This window comes from Sinohyriopsis cumingii, chromosome 18 (assembly GCF_028554795.1).
Source record: "Sinohyriopsis cumingii isolate HCF-2022 chromosome 18, ASM2855479v2, whole genome shotgun sequence".
NCBI classification, from domain to species: domain Eukaryota; kingdom Metazoa; phylum Mollusca; class Bivalvia; order Unionida; family Unionidae; genus Sinohyriopsis; species Sinohyriopsis cumingii.
Genome location: NC_142978.1, coordinates 31,472,701 through 31,492,910, shown reverse-complemented (window position 1 = coordinate 31,492,910; position 20,210 = coordinate 31,472,701). Strand labels below are relative to the sequence as shown.

Below are 20,210 nucleotides of genomic sequence, written 5' to 3'. Positions count from 1 at the left end.
TTCAATGGAGTGCACAGAAAAGGAAGACGATGTTCTGATTGTAACTTTTGTAGCCTCTGCTGCCATGTGAACAAATATTGATCTAAATATAGTTCTCAAAGGTGGTGAACTGCATAGGAGGTTTCTTCTTGTCAGAAAAGGCAGAGTATGTCCTGACTGAATAAGACTCAGTATGTGCAGTGCAAGAGATCTTCTAGTGACAATATATAAGTACCTTTAACTTAATCCATTTACCTAAAAACTAAAAGTTAGAAACCAGAAAATGTGACTGAAACCTAAAATATTGACATGTGAACTGTGACCTTGAGCTTGAAGTTAAGCACTCCAAGGTTACTCACATTCAAATCTTCTGCAGTTAACATCCATATAAATACCAATGAATTCTCTTAAACTCAAACTGGTTTAAAGTTATAGAGCTGAAGGGAAAGGTAGATAACAAAAGTATAATGTGCCCTTGAACTTGAAGAGCGTCAATGTTGTATGCTACACATTTTTTCAAGTTTCATTCCCTAATCACAACAAGGACTGCAGAGTTTACATCAGTAGATGACTTAGAGAGGCATATATATATATATATATATATATATATATATATATATATATATATATATATATATATATATATATATATTTATATGGATGCCTCTCTCTTTAACAGACAACTAGGACGAAATTCCAGAGGCTCACAATGGTCATGGGACCCATGATCTAAGAGAAATGTTTTTTTTTATTATAGTAATTTATAGAAGCCTACTGGAGAATATTTCCTAGGGCCCACAAATCCTGTCCACAGCCCTGCATGATTTCGAACTGTATTTGGCATTGCTAAGAAACAGCAATAGCGCACATTACACAACATTAAACATCACCTGATTTACAGTCAGTCCGATAATGCTGAGATAACTTTATTTGAACAGCAGAATTTAACTTTAAACGACATGCTTAAATAGCAGAACTTTTGATTAGTAACACTTTTTTTTAAAAAGAAACACTATTTTAAGTTTCTAAGTCAATACATAATTTTGTAGTTAAAGCTGATGCTACAAAAGTATGTCAGATGCAAGTCCATGCCATTCATCTCATGTCATCATTGAGTATGTGTGTTTTGGATTATTAATGTAGAATTAACAATTTTTGAGTCATATTGCTATGCCTGCATTGTGACAGTTTATAGTGATGCCTAGCACTGGGGCATCATGACACAGACATGTAGTATCATGTGCCACCCAGTGACATTATCCTGACACCAGGTTGACCAGTCCAAACACTAACCTCTTAATGCTGAGTGCCAAATGTGGCAACTGCAATTACAATTTTTAAAAGACTTAGGTATGACTCTGCCGGGGTCTGAACCTGAGACCTCCTGCCTTCGAGGTGGTAGCTCTAAACTCTAGGCCACTGGAGTGGTCTGTCATTATTGATATTTTCATCATGTACATAAATATGTAATAGTAAGAAACAATACCATGACAGTCATCTTGATGTTTTACCAAAACTGTCAGATATTTATAACACACATAGGGGCCCAGAGTGGCCGAGTGGTCTAAAGCGCTCTCCGTAATGGATCACTGCCATCGCACCTCTGTCTGCGTGGGTTGGAGTCTCGGATTCGGCTAATGTGGGTATGTGAGAAAGCTTGCCAGTAGCTTCTCGTAGGTTGGTGGTTCTTTCCTAGGTTTTCCTGGGTTCTTCCTCCACCATTAATACTGGCCGCCATGTATAGCTATCGTGTGCTGAAAAATGGCATTAAACCCTACAACAACAATATAACACAGACATAATATATTACACACTGAATTTTGTGGGAATAAGAAGTAAAAGACATACAAAGTAAACAATTTGAGGGAGGTACAGCATGCACATTATAATGGCCATTAGCTGTTCAGTCTAATAGCTGACAAGGCTGAGTTTCAAGTCATTTCAATTAAACACAGCATTGCTTTGGTTCTCTGCAAACCATGCATACATTTAGAATGGTTTGTTTTTGTCAATGTTGTAGCATTACAAACTATCTTAAAATTATGAATGGAAACAAAAGCGTCATGGAGAGACAGATGTAAATACATAATCTATGTTCCCTGCTTTTCACTTAAAGGGTAGGGGACAACAATAATAATAATAATAATAATAATAATAATATTATTATTATTATTATTATTAATACATGTATAATTATTATTATTAATAGCAGACTCCATGATTTTTTTAAAATTATAGAAATGTGGTTCAAAACTTTTATTTTCAGAAATTCCATATAAACTCTGAAGGATAACAATAATAACACTCATTGCTATGAATAAATTTATAAGAACCATGCAATTAATGAGCTGTTTTCAATGGAAGAAAAGTGTAAAAATTCCTTAATTATGATGATTTAAATCATTACTTTCCCACATCTGATGATAAAAGCTGAGTTTGTAATAAATGGATTTGATTTGACTCTAATGACAGTTATGTGTAATCTTCTATATTACTACTACTACCACCACCACTACCACTACAGAAGAAACCCCTAAAAACTGCAAAAGCTTCAGACCAAGTTTTGTTTTAAGTTTTGAGAGGTTTCTGGTTTACCTAGGGTGTTGCTGACATACAAAAGATATGTCTTTTTACATTTAAGTACATGTACAAGGATATCATCAATATCAACCTTCATTTGAAAATAAAAAATGCAAAGAGTTTTAAAACAAAGTTTTAAAAATGTTTTTCACAAGATCTGAGAGAGAGAGAGAGAGAGAGACTGTTTGCCTTTTAAAGATTTAAAATTTAGAATCCTTAAAAAACACTACATTTCTGTCCCATGAATAAATAGGTTCTTCCTTACAGAAATACTGCCCTCACCTCACTGAAGGAATGAGATACTTTTATGCTTTATTACTACAAGTCCATTACAAATATGAATGATATTCCACACAATATTCAAAGTTCAAGAGCCTGGCTTGATGAAGGCATGGAGCAGTCCTTCATTGTCACATCTTTATTTAACTAATGTGGCATTTGCCATTAACTCCAATAACTCAGTGAGGACTATTGGTAAGTTATCTGCCCTTAGAAAATGTACAGGTTGCACTACCACTATTAGTCCAGCAGCTGATATACACACATATAAATGTCAGTTTTAAAAATAAATTTAGGTACATGTATTGATCATACTGAGTGTAATGATGATTCCTCAGTTGAGAGAAGAACTAAGAAAAAGAAATGCAAGGAATTCTGTACATAAGAATGGGCTAGCTGAAAGGTTTGTATGTTAAAATGCATCACTTAGCACATGTTACATGATGTCATTGATGAAAGCAAAAGTACAAATTCTTTAGAAATGGTTCTCATGTAAAGACACTTTACAATCCTAATGTGGTTCCATATTTTAAGCACACTAACCATTATACCATGGCCATGGGACTATTTTGGAAAGAAAGTGTAATTTTTACCTCCATAAATTGAAGTATTAAAGATTTAAAATATATATTTTCAATTCGAACATGCATGTCATGTATACTTCGATCAGACTTCAACGTTATACCAGTTGAATATTTTACATGTAAGTGAATTTATTTATTTTCCCATTGCGCTCCTTTATAGTTTTTAATTTTTATACAGATATACACATTATACTTGCAATCAAATATCAACCAATATATTAACCACAGGTATTTAGTGATTTCTTCATTTATAAAAGTTTAAATGTTTTGGCCAGACCTATTATTCTTTTAAAATGTGATCTTTTACTACTTATTTTTCTGCCCTCTAATAATATCCAGGCACACAATAACACATACTTAACATAATTAAAGAAATTTTAACCGCACAATTCAATCTAGGAAGTGTTAGGGCAAATATGCAAAGCAACAGCAACTGACAGCGCCAAGTTAGATCACATTTCAAATCAGAGCTTTTTCACAAATATTTGTATAAGCCATACTTAATTATGTTTATTTCCAGCACATCCTTTTTAAACCAGGATTGAAAGCTAATAATAATATATGCATATATTGAATAAATAGCATTTATGCATGTTTTGAAACAATACCAGTTCTAAAATTAGAAAACATAAAGGTGGCACTCTAGGCTTTCATATTTTACATTAAGTTTGAATTTCAAAGAAAAAGAATTTCCCTGGGTTTCCTCGCTGGTTATATGGGCTATTTAAAAATGACATTGTATATTTTAGGTACTGTTCAAAGAACCTTTACTTCTCTTTATTTTGGTGTATGATTTATGGGTGTAATATGGGTTATAGAGTATACAGCTTGGCCTTACTTCAGATGTGCACCTATCAAAAAACCACAAGCTTCGCTTGGTCATTTTTACTTTCTGGACTTCACAGGTAAATTGTGGAGAAAAAAGGGCACATAACTTTTTACATTTATATATTTAGTAATTCATTCATTGCACTTTCAGAAGCTGGCAAAATTCATTTTCCCTATTTTAAAATAACTACTAAAGATAGAATACTATAGACGATTTCAGGCTGATGTTGTCAGCACAAGGAGCAAGCACTCATTTTAGTTAGCTGTGTGCTTAAATTAAGTAAAATTTCCAGAAGTACAATATCCAAAGAAATTTCAGCCATAGTACATGAAAGTAACAGAGGTATACCAACATTCTCTCCATTATGTATGTTGCAAAAGTCAACAACTTTATCTTACACCCACCACTATCTCAGTACTTCATAATATATGTAGAGTGCACCTTAAGCCTGATCCAGTTTTTGCTAACTATAAATAATCAGGACCAGCATGTGCCAGGTGTGTGTTGTATGCATGACCAAAGGCTATTTCTGGACTTCAAATATGAACATTTTATGGAATTTAGAGCTAAAACATGTTTCCAAGTCTGAAGAAAGCCACATGACCCCAAGGCAAGAACAAAGTCTGGAAATCTTCTACGCATGCATCAGCAATTTAAAAAATAAGGTCAATAATAGATGTATACATAGGTGTTCTGTTCTGACAGGGATTATTACTAAAAAGTGAGTGCTCTGAAGGATTTAATGCTGTGGGTCAAAAGAAGAGGGTTTTTAGTTACTATCTGCATACCAAGGTGAGTTGAAATCAATTGATTAATTACTAGCAAGCGTCCAATAGTCAGAACTGATGGGGAGGTTAAAACAGTGTAAAACTTCAGTATGGAATATGGCTCAACAATGTTGGTTTCCACTGTCATAAAAAAAGTGCAGACCTACTTGTTGGTCTCGAAATATAAGGAAATAAAGATTTTTAACCAAAAGAGGCATGAGAGCAAATAACTCATTAAGTTGTTACAATTTCATAATTATTCATACCAAGAATAAACAATATCCATCATGGGGTTTAGGAATATGCATTTGCCCAAATCCTGGGACAAACTCATTTCATTTTCGGTTTGGGCAAGCTCAAGTTTCCCATGTATTTACCCATGGGCGAATCACCACAACTGAAAGAGAGAGGGAAAAATGGGTCATGTTCCATTCATAATGCTTTATTTCTGCATGTTTTATATACTGTAATCTCACCATTCTGCCCAGGGCAAGGTGACTGGTATAAATTTGCAAATAACTGAACAGTTATGTAAATTCCATTGTTTTTCATTAAAATATATTTAACCTGTTGTAGTCAGCCTGGCATTTGATCTGAATCCACCCATAACTTGATCCAAATGAGCCATGGACCTAATCAGCTTTCATTTATAATAATTATGCTCAAAAGTGTGTATTGCCTAAAATAATGAGTTGTATTAAATAAAATGTAGTTATAAAGAAAATTAATAGTCTAATCCGTAACAACATAACACAAGGGTAGTCCTACATGTAAGACCTTGATGTTGATATTTATGTTGTGGGCATCAAGGTCTTACAGCCTAATTAATGGCGCTGTTTAGCTTGTTTTGATGTCGACTAACCTTGTTACGAAAGTCAAATTTTCAGGAATATTTCACACAACTGACAACTAAACGATGCTTTTCTATAAAGTCAAGTCATAATGTTTTAGTCAGACTTTACTTACTCTGATGTCTTTTCTCTAATAATTTCAAATTCTCACTAAAGAAATGGACCTGTTTTCAAGTTTCATTGGCCTACATTTCAGTTGGTTGGAAAGCAATGAAAGCTGGGGATGCCGAAATCGGGTTAAGTTGAAATATTATTCTGTAATGAAATGAATCAAAAATATATTATGCCTACTGGAACTGTAAGCAATGGTTTGTTTCGTTCAAGAAACATATCCCCAACATGAACCTACTTGAACTTACTTCAGCATACCTCGACTACCGTCGCACTGGAACAAATTCAAATGTATGTCAATGAAACATGAAAATGCACTCATTTGCTAGTATCATATTTTCATTATGCCAGGATAAAGACAGTAGGTATATTAATTACACATAAATTAGTGGAAGAGTTTTGATATAGGCTGCCAAGTGTGTGAGATGTTCCTGAAATTTTGATTACTCATTCCACTGTCAATGACATCGGAACACGCTATACAAGACGTTATTTGGATAGTAATACATAGCACTAAAACAAAAACAACATGTGCTATGTTTTACATTGTAGGACTAACACAAGGGAAGACAAGAATCAGCACCCTTCCGTAGTTCTAACCATGCTAGTTTATCCTAATTGCATCTGCTAATTTCCAACTATATCCAATCATAATCAAGAATAGTTCAATTTTCAAAACAGTTCGACACACTTCGTTCAGTCTGTGAAATACTGGAGAAAATTGTTCGCCAATTTCGATATCTGGACAAGTACTGGCCCAGGCACTGTGTTTGCATTTGGATAGTCTTTGATTTCACCACTGAACTACAGACTCGAAGTTGTTCGGATCTTACCTTTCGGTCTAGTGTCTTCCCTTGTGTTATATTGTTACAGGTTAGACTCCTAATTTTCTTTGTAACGAACCCTTGTGGTCCATTCTGGGAAAGGAAATGAAGGTAAATTTCGATAACTAAAGAGAGTGGTATGAGTGAAAAATGAATGAACCATACATATTATGCGTATTCTTCTTGCTCATACTGGCAAGTAATAATACAGTACAGCGAATAAGGAAGGTCCGGTGAATTTTCTATACATTTTTTTTCGAATTTAGGGACATGAAATAACTTTCATGATATTGCTTGATATCCTACATTATTAGTCAGTCTTGTAATGCTCGATATTATAAAAAAGGTATGATATATACCTTCCCCAATTTTTTCCAGCTTTTCATATTTCTGCATAATTTTCTCAAATTCAATTAATATTTTCAGAGTTCTAATACGGCATCTCTCCGTTTTCCAAACGCTTGATCAGGTTGCTAAAACGAATGCAAAATAGGTTAATAAAAGGCTTTGAAAACTTCAACTGTACAATAAGCGTTAACTAGGTATCGATTGGCCGAGATTATACGAGATCTGAGGGAAAAGCATCAGAAAAGATACATAGCACAAAGAAGAATGCAACAGCAACAGCGATTCCCTAGCCAGGGACCTCCAATGAGGCCTTATCAACAACCCGGTTATCCTACGGTAGGTTAAATTTATTACTGTAATTATTATTATTATTATTTCAACAGATGGCTTTATGTAAGTCATTTGACTCATCAAGGCAAAAAACTGAGTCAAAATCCAAACCTATGTCTTATTCAAGCCAGTGATCAGTTTTCATTAGTTTAAAAAAAAATCATATTGTTTAAATACACAACGAAAATATTATTTATATAATGTGCCTAAAGCCACAAGGGCAATTCCCTTGCCAGAAGCATCTGAACATTCAGTATTTGTGAAAAATCTTATTGATGGTTTCATGTCAACAGAAATAATCTGAGCATATATGACAAGGCTTTTAGTGTTGGCTATGTCAGTGCTTTCATTTGCCATTGCTGTCACAAATGACGAATTTTGCAGGTCACGTATAAGACTGTCCATAGACTGTCCAGTAAGTCTGAACAGGTAGTAGCTGAGTCATACTGATTGTTTGAATTCTTCAAAATGCCATTGACATGAGTTTCTTCAGCTGCCAAGTTGTATATTAAATTAAGAAGAGATCTGTATTTTTAAAAAGGGACGTCCTCTAAACTCGGCCAATGTACACACTTAAGTAGCACTTTCTCTGCTATGTCTTATTTGGAAGAATGTTTTTTGCAAACCTGCATTCAAATCTGCTTGGTGTTGTGGACCTTCAATCAGCAGTTTGAGTTCTGGCAACCCAGCATGTCCTGCTAGATTATTATTCTGAAAGATATTGTCATTTGCACATTTGGTCATCAAGTTTTTCTTAGCTTTTGTATATATATAGCAAAACATAAAGGTGTCTTGACTTCAGTGTATATTCTCCAACACTCCAGGCAGATCCTTGTGAAATTGATAAATTCTATGCTATGCTGACCTGTGCAGATTTATCAAGAGTGTCCCAGAGAGCAACAAAATAATCATCCTCAGAGATTTCAATGCCAGAGTTGGTCGAGACTCAGAAGCCTGGGAAACCATTCTTGGGAAATATGGCATGGGTGGCTGCAATTACAATGGGCACCTGCTTCTTGAATTTTGCGCAGAATTACAGCTCACTATCACAAACACCCTATTCCAGCAGAAAGATAGCCTGAAAACAACTGGATGCATCCTAGATCAAAACACTCGCACCTAACTGATTACATCATAGTACGCCAGAGGGACTTAAAAGACTTCCTTCATACCAGAGTGATGCTTGGTGCAGAGTGCCACACAGATCGTCTTGTCTGATGCAAGCTCGACTTCCACTTCAAGCCCAGGCCCAGACAACAAAGAGATACCCCGAGAAGGAAGCTCCAGATCAAAAACCTTTTGTGTACAGTGTCATGGCAGATTTTCAAGAGAGCCTGTAGTGAAAACTTGAAGAACCTAATTTCCTGCAAACCTCAGAAGAAATCCTTGGATTTGCACTAAGAAAAATCATCTTGCAAGAAAGCCTAACCAATATACTCATTGAAAATCCATGATGTTGACTCTAAAATTCTTGGGATGGGGCAGTGCACATTTGTGGACTGATTTTTATATAAATTGTATATTTATTATATTTAGATGCAAAAGAATAGAAAATTAGACTAAATCTATTATATCTTTTTTATTTATTTGTATTTTTCATTTTAGTTCTATGTGTAAATGTTAAAAGAAAAGAAATAAAGATATTTTGATCTCTTTTTTGTCTTCACTTTGTTTATATGTAAATATTAAAAGAGTTTTGATATTCTGCATCAATTTATTCATTTTCATCTTGTTATACTTACACGTCTTAAATTGTGGATTAATGTATTAATAGCTAAATAATATGCATTGGAAATCAGAAGTATTTTTATGCATGTAAAACCAATAAGTATTAAATTCAAAATTGTGTGACTTAAAAAGCACGCTCCTCGTACCTAGTCTTGGGTAGACAAATGTGTAGCAAATTCTTAACAAGCTATACAAAAGAAAATAGTCCAGTACGGTGATATCCAATATCCTTTTTAATTCTTCTATGTGTCTTTGTATGTGTTTACTTTTATGACCGATATTGCTATAATTGATCATATCTTTCTTTCAGATTTAGAATCAATTTTCTGCATTGTTATTAAATGAGATAAGGTATTTAACAAATAATGATAAGCAGATTCCAATTTTTGTTTGACGAAAGACACTTTTTACATATTAACACTAATTTAATACAATGGTGAGTGGAGATAGACATTGAAAAAAATGGGCAATATAACAACATGGTAAAACAGTATTCTCACAGAAAGTACTATACATTATACACATGTGAATGAATTTATGCCCCATCTGATTTGAAAACTGAGAATTACATGTTATAAACTTCACTAGTGCAATTGATTTGCAATGTTGTGTGATCAGGTTGTATCATAATTATAGAGAAATCTAAATATTAGATAAATTAAATTATTTAAATTTGTGCATATGCTTGACAGTCCATGATATTACATGATGATTACATACATAATTAGGGGTCTATAACAATAATGCTTTGAGAAAAGAAAGTAGTCTTTGCGTGTGCTAACCTAAGTAATTTAAATTTTACAGATTTTAAAGTAAATGGTGATACACCTCTCCCTCAATAACTCGTGCACATCGGGGTCCAAAAACATTGGGGAGATCATCAAAAACATTATTCCATATGGTTTCCGTTCGCATAACACATGTACCACTTCACACATTGTGTACTACATCACTACTTTGTGTGTTGAACTGGAAACATTCTATTATTTTTTTGTTTAATCAAACTTAGATGTTTTTTTATATACAAAAGATCGACACTCTTTTCAAGAAACATTGTCAATCGAATGAAGGATAGAAAGATAGATTTGATTGTGGTAGAAGTAAAATATATAAAAAAATCACAAGGGTTAATTATTACCAACTTGATTTTAATGGGTCCACAAATTTAAAACGACATAGATTTGAACACGATAATACTTGCCGTTTGTGACACACTTGACAAATATAAAAAATCATCACTGTCCGTCATACATGTACTGTTAAAAAAACAACAAGGGAGGATACTTCACTCCTTTCTCGCAAAAGCCATTTAAGAATCAACACTGATATTTCAACCTACATTTCACATAGAGTAATAAATTGGTGATGTTTTTCCAAGGCAGTTGAATTTTTGTGCAGAGCCAGCCAGTGTTTGGCCTACAGTCTAGTCCAGCAATGTAAGGCTTATCACATGTTATTTTTGTTTTAGTGCTACATCTTACAGCCCAAATAATGGCTTTGTGTAGCAAGTTCCAATGTCAACCACCACTGGAACAAGTAGTAAAAAGTTTCAGTAATATCTAACACACTTGGCAGCCCATATCTAATAGGCACTACAGATATAATATATTTGTATTTGCTTCGTTAAAGAATAATACTTCAACTGAACCCAATTTTGGCATTATCGGCTTCCATCACTTTCCAGCCAATTGAAATGTTGGCCAACTTAGCTTTAAAAACAGGTACATTTGCTTGTGTGCGAATTTGAATTTATTAGGAAAAGGACATCAGGGTAAGTAAAGTCTGATATTACATTATAACCTTAATTTGTAGAGAAGTGCCAATAGTGGCTGTGTGAGATATTCCTGAGAATTTGATTTTCATTACGATGTCAGTTGAGATCAAAACATGTTACACAGCACCATTATTTAGGCCAGGGGTGGGCAAACTACGGCCCACGGGCCGCATGCAGCCCGCCAAGGGTTTTCATGCAGCCTAGGAACAAGTCATCATTCGCATTGACTCTGTTTATGTTACTCTATTTATCAAATAAATGTGCTTCTTTTGAAGTTTAAGTTTTCAGATATTAACAACTGAAAATTAATTATGATGTTATTTAGAAAAACCTTTTGTTTTTGCTATTTCAAATATTAATTATTTTACTTAATGAACTATGTGGCCCGCAACAAGATGTAAATTTGTGTATGCTGCACTTGCACTGGAAAGTTTGCCCACCTCTGATTTAGGCAGTAAGACCTCAGCACCCAAAATATTTATATCAAGGCTGAGGTCTTACATTGTAGGAATAACCTACAGTCATACCTTTAAGAAAAGCCAAACCAATTTTCCATGCTACTGCTCGACATGGCCTTTAATGCAAATACAACATGCTGAATGGCATATGGCCATTGAAAAATTATGCATGATGGTAGTGCATGCAGTATGTTAGTGTTGGTTACCCAGAAAACAACCTTATCCTTACAGTGCTTCTTGAATTCCAGAACATAGCACTGTCTGATACACTTTTGACCTACATAAATGCATTTGTAGGCTGTACCTTCAATCACATAATATTGAAACTTTGGTTTCTATGAATTGTATATTATCTTGTGATATATTTGCCCATTGGTTTACAAAAACAGACAGCATAATGCAATGGTACTTTATAGACACAGCTATGTTTACCATTATTTCCCCATGGTAGGCTCACTTAGTTTCAGACTGATTTTTTGAAGAAATGGCAGTTAAAACTTATTTTATGTTAGAAACTGTTTTTCACCAATTTTGTTCTTATTTTAAAAAATGTTACTTAGATACATAAGTTTCAAAACACAAATTTGTACATTTTCATCATTGAAAGATAACTTGCCAATATCAAGCAGTGACAGTTACTTACTTGCTCCAGAAAGGATGAATGGTCAGTCGGCTATTAAAATACGTGCCTGTGAATTTGCAAGAGTATGTATGTTGGTGCTGTTTATATCAATACCAGCTTTTTGATGCATGCAATACATTTGGCTGTCATGAGGGGGCATCTTGACTATCACTGTACATATAAAAAGTAACAGGGTAAAGTTCAGCATTCCTAACTAATTGGCTTTGGGAATATTTGAATGATAAACATGAAATGAGCTAGACATTTAGATGACATTAATCCTGTAAGCACCAGTTGACATAGCAGTATTTGAAAACAAATTGTTTTCAGGGTTATTTTTGAAGCTAATTCTCAATATACTTCAAAACTAACGAGTCATTTCACCCTTGAACCCCAAAATATCAAGAGTCAAAATGAAAATCTCAAGAGTCATTTGCCTTTTAGTCAGGAGCTCATATATGGGATTTTTTGTTGTTTTTGGAGCAAACTGATATTTAAAAGTTCTGGTTTTATGTTGAATAAAGAGAGACAGACAAGCTGACAGTGAGACTGCCATGGTCATTACTGATTTTTGTGCAGGTATTTCTTTTTCTAACTTTTCTATGACTTTTTGTATATTTGGGATATTCAGACAGAAAAAGGATTTTTATTATTCTTATTGTTTTTAACTTATTCTATATTTCTTTCCAAAAATAATTTTAAATAAAATTGACTAAAACAAGTTTAAAAGTTTTTTTCAGTATTAATAAAATATCAAGCATTATGTATATCTGTATTTTTGTTAATTTTTATTCATGGCTGTAAATTGTAGAGATTATTTTTAGCTAGATTTTGCTTATGTGACTAGGATGTGTTTTAGGAATATTAAGAGTATAAAATTCCATCTGATCTCAAAATAGATGCTTATGTGTGTGTTTGCAAGATTCTGCCTTATCCCATTGGACTGATCGATTAGGATGGTTCTAGAAGAATTAATTCTTATTGGATGAGTTATGTCACATGAATGGGTATTTTGAAACATTAAAATGAGTGTGGTATGTCATGTGGGGCTATGTTGTGAAATATAGTCATAATAGAAGGTGTATATCAGGCAAGAACTGAGCAATCAGATTTCATTCCTACTTCAGAACCATTCTTATTTCTTGTGTTCCTGTTGTATTGTCAAGTCTGCAGGCATATTTTATGTTGTACTTAGATATTATTTGCAAGGAAAAACATTTGTTTGGACTGTTCAGTGGAAATAGAAAGTGCTTATTTTCTTTTGACTATAATATTATTCTGGAGCTATTGTGAAGTTTGAGACAATGCCACTTTAACAAGATTGTGGTTCTTGGCTGACCAGTACATTTCTGGTTTTGAAATTTATACCGAACTTTTAACTCTTTTGGACTTTCATTGAACTTTATCAGGATTATTTTGGATCAACTTCATAATACTGTAAGTTTCTCTCACATTTCCATTTATCACTTTGATAATTATATTATTTAAGTTTTACAAAAGATGCAGGTTCTTGCCTTTTTTTTTGTTACTTAGTTTATGACCATAGAGTCGTAACACCAGGATGAATAATCACAGCTGGTGACTTGGTATACTCTGAAGTCATCTGTCAACAAACTTTTAGCATCAAAGTTTCAGGCACTTTTTGGAGATTGGAACTGCCATCTCCGACAGATGGGTTTAATTTTCCAGATTATTTACACCACTCATATATTATCAGTTCGTTTGCATTTTTCACCCAGAGAAATTATTTTTCCACTTTTCCTTTAATTTTCTGACAACTTCAGGTGGTTTACTGTTTCTCAGTGTTGATACAAACTTTTCATTTCTTTTTAAACTGAAACAAAAATGAAAATATATGTTTATGGGTTTAATGCCATTTTTCAGCACATTATAGGCTATACATGGCAGTCAGTATATTTGGTGAAAGAAGAGCAGGGAAGAACCACTGACCCATGGGAAGCTATTGGAAAGATTTTTCACATAACTATGATGCGATGTCTGCCACTCTAACCAATGCAGAGAGGTGAGATGTCAGAGATTTATGAGCCTAAGTCTTAGACCATGGCCCCTGTTTGGATGGATAATGGTATCAGTTATTCCTAACAAATCTGCAATATGAGAACAACAAACAGAAATAAAAATATAGTGCAAGAGAAATAAGCATAAATCACTGAAGGGAGGATGAAAAATAACTTCGTACATTTAAGGTGTTGTTGAGAACATGTTTAAATTTTTGCCAAGCGGCCGAGTGGTCTAAAGCACTCTCCATTATGGATCACTGCCATCTCACCTCTGTCTGCATGGGTTTGAGTCTAGGATTTGGCCAATATGGGTATGTGAGAAAGCTTGCCAGTAGCTTCTCGTTGGTCGGTGGTTCTTCCTGGGGTTTTCCCCGTGTTCTTCCTCCACCATTAATACTGGCCGCCATGCATAGACTATCGTGTGCTGAAAAATGGCATTGAACCCCGCAGCAGCAGCAGCCAATTTGGCACTTTTCATAACCATCTAACAAAAATGGACATTTCATGCAAATTGATTGATCATTGCTGTTCCATTTTTTGGTCAGATCAAGTAATAAATGAATAGATTAATTGCAGGTACACTTTAATTTATCGCTAATTGTTGGTCACAGTTGGCTCTTATCTGACCTTGTCCGCTTAACTCAAAACTAAACACTTGTTATGTTATACCTGCCATATTAGTTTACATTCCAGTTGGTCCTGCTGTCGGGGCCCTGAGTGGTCTAAAGCATTCTCCATTACGGATCACTGCCATCTCACCTGTCTGCATGGGTTCAAGTCTAGGATTCGGCCAATGTGGGTATGTGAGAAAGCTTGCTAGTAGCTTCTCGTGGGTCGGTGGTTCTTCCTGGGGTTTTCCCGAGTTCTTCCTCCATCATTAATACTGGCCACCATGCATAGCCTATCGTGTACTGAAAAATTTGCGTTAAACCCCATAACAACAACAAGGTCCTGCTGTCAGTTCATCTCTTGTGAAAACTTAGTTGTACAGTGTTAGTTGTCAACACTGTTGTTTATGATGGTTGATGAGTAATGTTTTACTGCCAGGACAAGCATTGCTATGTAGTGTGTTGCTAGGTCAGTTGACACTGCTGCACAATATAAATGCTTTAGTCAGACTGTCCTTATTTTGATATCTTTTTCCTGATGGAATCAGTCCTGGCACAATGAAGTGAATGTCTTTTGAGGATCGTTTGACAGATTTTATTTGGTTGAAATTCAGTGGTTGCTAAGGAATGCTGAAGTTGGGAACAAAACAATTATTTTCCCTTTCCCATAAACAATGCATTTACAACATAAAATAGAAAACATTTTAACATTTGAGCAGTATTTATATTAATATACCAATATAGTTTCTGTACATTTTCATTTTTTTTTTTGTTAGCTCGCCTTTGAACATTGAGGATACTTTATAAATTTGCTTAGAAGTAAAATCTAACTGCAAACAACAAAGATCCTGATCTGCCACAGCACAATGCACCTGCATAACAGGGTCAGTGCTGTTAGTTCTACTGATTACTTCTGACTTCACAGACCCACATCTGTTAGCGTATTATATGATGGCAGATCTGGGTATGTGCAATTTGCAGCTGAACTCATTTTATAAGCAAGTATAAGGTTGCTGTTGTTTAGAGAGTTTGATAACACCTACCCCCTGGGATGGAACTCACTTTTTACATGCATTCTTGGTTAGGGTTTTTGCACACTTTATAAATACTTTTTTTTCTGACAACGTAAAACTTTTAGAGGGGACACATCTTGACAAGTGCTTGTTTTATCACAAAAGTTGGTCACTGACCTATGTTTCATGTATCACTGGTTAATTTCTGTGATTTATGTTTATTTCCTTATCTCTTTTCATGTTATAATCACCAAACTAGATGCATCTCTGTTGGTACCACCCCTTTGCAACAGAAAGTCAGTTACCTACATATCACATTCTGCTGGCTTATATTAAGTTTTTTATTTAGCTGATGACCAGTTACATAATCTCCCCCCATGTAACCTGCCTCATAATGTGATTTTGGTATAAATCAGTATTGCTACTGACCCCAAGACCAAAATCGGCATGATTTTGGTCATAGGGTCTGTAGCAATACTAATTTGTACCATAATAAACTGGCATAGTCTGTAGCAATATGGATTAGGAGGGGGGAAAATGACACTTTGTTTTATATCTTTATTTTCCTTTCAAAACACCATAAAGAAGTTTTGATAGTGCCCAATATACCACAGTTTGGTATATTAAGCTATTCTCAGTATAGTATGGTACATAATGCAGTCAACAGTTATGGACCCAGTCTATTGTATTATAGTGAGTGATGTTGTGTTCCAATCACAAAATGTGTTAATATGATTTATTTATGTTAGTACTGCACACTTAGTCAGAGGTCACTGTGACTTAATATTTCATGCTTCACAAACTTCAGTATTATTTGTGTTTATGACTGCATATGTACAACCTATAGTCCTCTAGTTTATAGATAGATCATACATACTATAGTTTTATTATTATTGTTGCACGTTAATAGTTTGACATTATTGTCAAACTTGAAATCTGAGAAAGCTTTAGTTAATTTCATGACTTATATACATATTTCCACCAATTCAAACACAATTATTTACAGTCTGTAGAACTTCATTCTTTTCTTCAAATTACATCAGAGAAGTATTACCTTTTAATTAGTCAGACTGGCTTCATGCCAATTTGCCTATGTTTGTTCTGCAGATTGGCATTGATGACCAAAGATATAAATAAAAAGTGGAGTGTTTGGGGTGGAAATGATGTGATTCTGTGGGATGCCATCTTCATTAGCCACCATTATGTTAACCTTTCTACACTTTGATGGATCAATCAGATATTATAGTGCTTCGGGTCTAAATTTCAATGGATGCAGTGGCAGACCTGCATCAAATCAAAATTATGTTGTTCAGATTTGATCACTTTTCCTTTATGATCAAGAAAAAGGGAGAACACAGCTGGAATGGACTCATAAATAAGTAATTTTTCACTGCTGGTCTATGTTTGCACAATTACATTTCCTTCAAATACACTTGTAATGCCTTTTCTCTGATATGTGGTCATACTTTCAATGTTGAATTTACAAATATCCTTTTGCAGTCACTTGCCTCCACCATTTTCAGGTGATGTACAATGCACCGCTGTTCCACGCTGTTGGTTAGGTGACATTACGTTCTTAGGGAGGCAACTCAGGAAATCCAATAGATGTTGCTATGACAAAGCACAGAAGTATTTGATCGATCTGCCAAGGAGCAGATAGGTTAACATATCAGAATCTTGACTAGCGAAGATGCTGGTATGCATTACACTGAAAATGTGTGTACTCTGATAATTTCATTTGCCGGGTTTGTATGCACCTTAAAATCCTTTTTTATGCCCTTGAAAATGCTATAATTATGACCAAATGTTGACTGTCCTTGAATATCCTGGAAATTTATGAAAATGAGAACAAAATAAGATATTTGTGTCATATTTATGCATTTATTTTGCTTTTGTTTTTATTTTGAAAAAGAAACCAGAGTTCAAAGTTTTTAATGGACAGTGAGTGAATGTCATCTGCTAATTGCGTGTGTCAATGGTTTCCCTTATACAGCATCCTGGAACATGTATTCTTGGATTAGGTTTTATTTGTTACTTTATAAAAAGTTACCGCATGTTAATCATCTGTTTTTAAAAGGTCCAGCGAGTAAAAGAAAATGACTTATCAGACATGAACTGCCACAATAAACAAGGTTCTTGTTGCTTTTATGAAACATGGCTTGAAGGAATATAGAATAGAGATTGGCTTTGCAAAGGTGACAAAAGTGCTAGCAAAGTATACTGATTTCGATGTAAGAAGTTTCTTTCTCTTATCGCATTTTGTTATTGACACTCTGAGGACTTGATCGTGTGTTTGTTTCTTTGTTTGTTATTTTTCTCGGGATTTTTTTCTGTTGTGCCAGTACTAGTACACACCAGATCAGTTTACATTGCAGTCCTTTAAATTTTGTATGACTTTATAGATCCACTGAATTAGTGGCAAATACAGCGTTCTTTCAAGTACAGTCATTTTGTCTTATTCTTTTTTCTTTACCTGTTTTAGAGGCATTTTATCATGTATAAAATTTAAATGTTACTTCTTGAGAATCTGTGTTCTGTCCTTGAATTGTACCTAATTATCCTTGAATTTTTTTCCAATAAAACTGTATGATCCCCGATTCCTATCTGATCTGGAAGCTTGGGTCCCAGAGAGCAGCATTATATGCTTTGAATCCCTAGAGTCTCTGTTTTTTAATAGTTCCTTATCCTTTAAATAAATATGTCCACTGATCAAGTCATGGTTAATTTAGTTTTGAGATGGAAATTTTAGCATATTTTGCTTCAGTTTGACTCAGCAAATACTGGTTGATAGTATATATTGCTCGAAAAGTGAATATTTATTGTTGAAATTAACATCATCAATAATCATTATTAGTATCTCCTGTCATGGGCCTTTTGTTTGAATTCCAAGATAAAAAAAATAATGAACATTACTGCAAATGCACAGCTTAGAATAGACCTGAATAGATAGATCCTGAATGATGTCAACATCGGACATATTTGTGTTATGCTTGCAGATTTAATGCTGATTTACATCGTGTTTGGAAGTTGAAATAAATCCCCGTTATAAGACGCGGGCTTTCTGTTACTACATATATATTAGTAAATTATATGTTAATTGTGCCCCAGTGTGCCTTGTTCAGAATGGTCAGTTTTGATGGTTGCATAAAGGAGAAACTGCCAGATTGCCCATTGTCAAGGTAAAATGGACATATCGTCTGCTAGTTATTGGGAAGCATATTATACTGCATTGGGTTAACCTGATCAATTTGAGTGTATAGCCTTGGACTAACCTAGATTGTTCTTAAAATGTTGCAGTGATACATTTCAAAATGACTTTACCTGTTGTCTTAATGTACATATCTTTCTGATTTGTATCTTTTTGTCAGTCCATTTTTTTCCCTCAAGATGCATATGTTATGGGATGGTGCCATAGCCTTATATGTCAACTATGTTCAATATAAATAAAGGACACAGTAATTTCATTGTGCTATTGATGACGAAGTATTTACATTTCAAATTGTTATCCATTTGACTCAACAAGTGACATTGGTTCTTATGGTTTAGGAACTACAGTGGCTTAGTGATTAGCATGCCAGACTTGCAGCTGAAAGGGTACATGTTTGAATCTTACCATTAGACCAGCCCCTTTCAGTTCCTTGGGCCAGTCACTTTACTTCATTACCCTTGGTACTAAAAGAACCTACTTGTGTTGCTGTACCTCAGAACATAAAATTGTACCTAAGTAAGCCAGATGTGTCTGTTCGTGTGTGTAATTTCTGGTTATGAAGCTTTTGTTAATTTGTGCTTGCTTATGATGGATAGAGGGTTTGATATTGAGAGGGAGACAACTCAATCTGTACTGATGCTTATATTTAATTTTTTTTAAAATGTTTCATAAGATCTAATATCTATCAATATTAAAATCCATTACAGAAAATTTCTGAATTACCAAGATGATTATACTTGTGCATCAATGAAAGTTTCTTGCACTAGCTGCCATCTCCATTAATGCTAAGAAACAGTTGTCTCCCTTCTTATCTCCTGCACTCACAGATCTTGCAGTCAATGTATAATGGCCCAGATGCTTGCAGGTTATTGAGGGAGATTAGTATGTTGGTATACTTTATGTATGTGTTTCAGTTGTGAAGTTAGCACAATACTGGCCATATGGTACTGACAGTTTGAAATTTGAAAAATACTATATGTTGAAGTAAAAAGAAAAAATATTGCAAAGGAAGTTACAGAAAATGGGTTAACATTTTATCCTTAAGAATACTTATTTTCTGCATGATTATTAATGTTTTCAGAGGCAACAGTTGACTACTAATAGCTTCATTGAGGTGAGCTATGTAATTAATTGTTGATTACATTCTTGCTGATAGCACTGTATCCCCCACCTTCCAAATCTGAGGGACACACCATTTTAAAAGGACAAATGAAGCTTGCATAACAAAGCACTGGTAAAAATGAGATAATCTTGTTTGCTGTCGGTTTTACCACCATAACTTTCTCATCTGTACCA

The 20,210-nt window shown here is 34.4% G+C and overlaps 2 protein-coding genes across 3 annotated transcripts in view; one reads left to right on the top strand and one right to left on the bottom strand.

The window, feature by feature from the left end:
* Window positions 1-7,292, bottom strand: part of LOC149776324 (cyclin-dependent kinase 5-like) — a 53,607-nt gene extending 46,315 nt beyond the window's left edge. Inside the window, exon 1 of the mRNA XM_089942818.1 lies at window positions 7,164-7,292. Coding sequence (XP_089798944.1) covers window positions 7,164-7,200 — 37 coding nt within the window. The 5' untranslated portion in view covers window positions 7,201-7,292. The remainder of the gene's footprint in view (window positions 1-7,163) is intronic.
* A 37-nt stretch (window positions 7,293-7,329) lies between these two features.
* Window positions 7,330-20,210, top strand: part of LOC149776322 (SWI/SNF-related matrix-associated actin-dependent regulator of chromatin subfamily D member 1-like) — a 135,194-nt gene continuing 122,313 nt past the window's right edge. For both annotated transcript variants that reach the window (XM_089942817.1, XM_089942816.1), the window contains exon 1: window positions 7,330-7,488. In XM_089942817.1, the coding sequence (XP_089798943.1) occupies window positions 7,417-7,488 (72 nt within the window). In that variant the 5' untranslated portion in view covers window positions 7,330-7,416. The remainder of the gene's footprint in view (window positions 7,489-20,210) is intronic.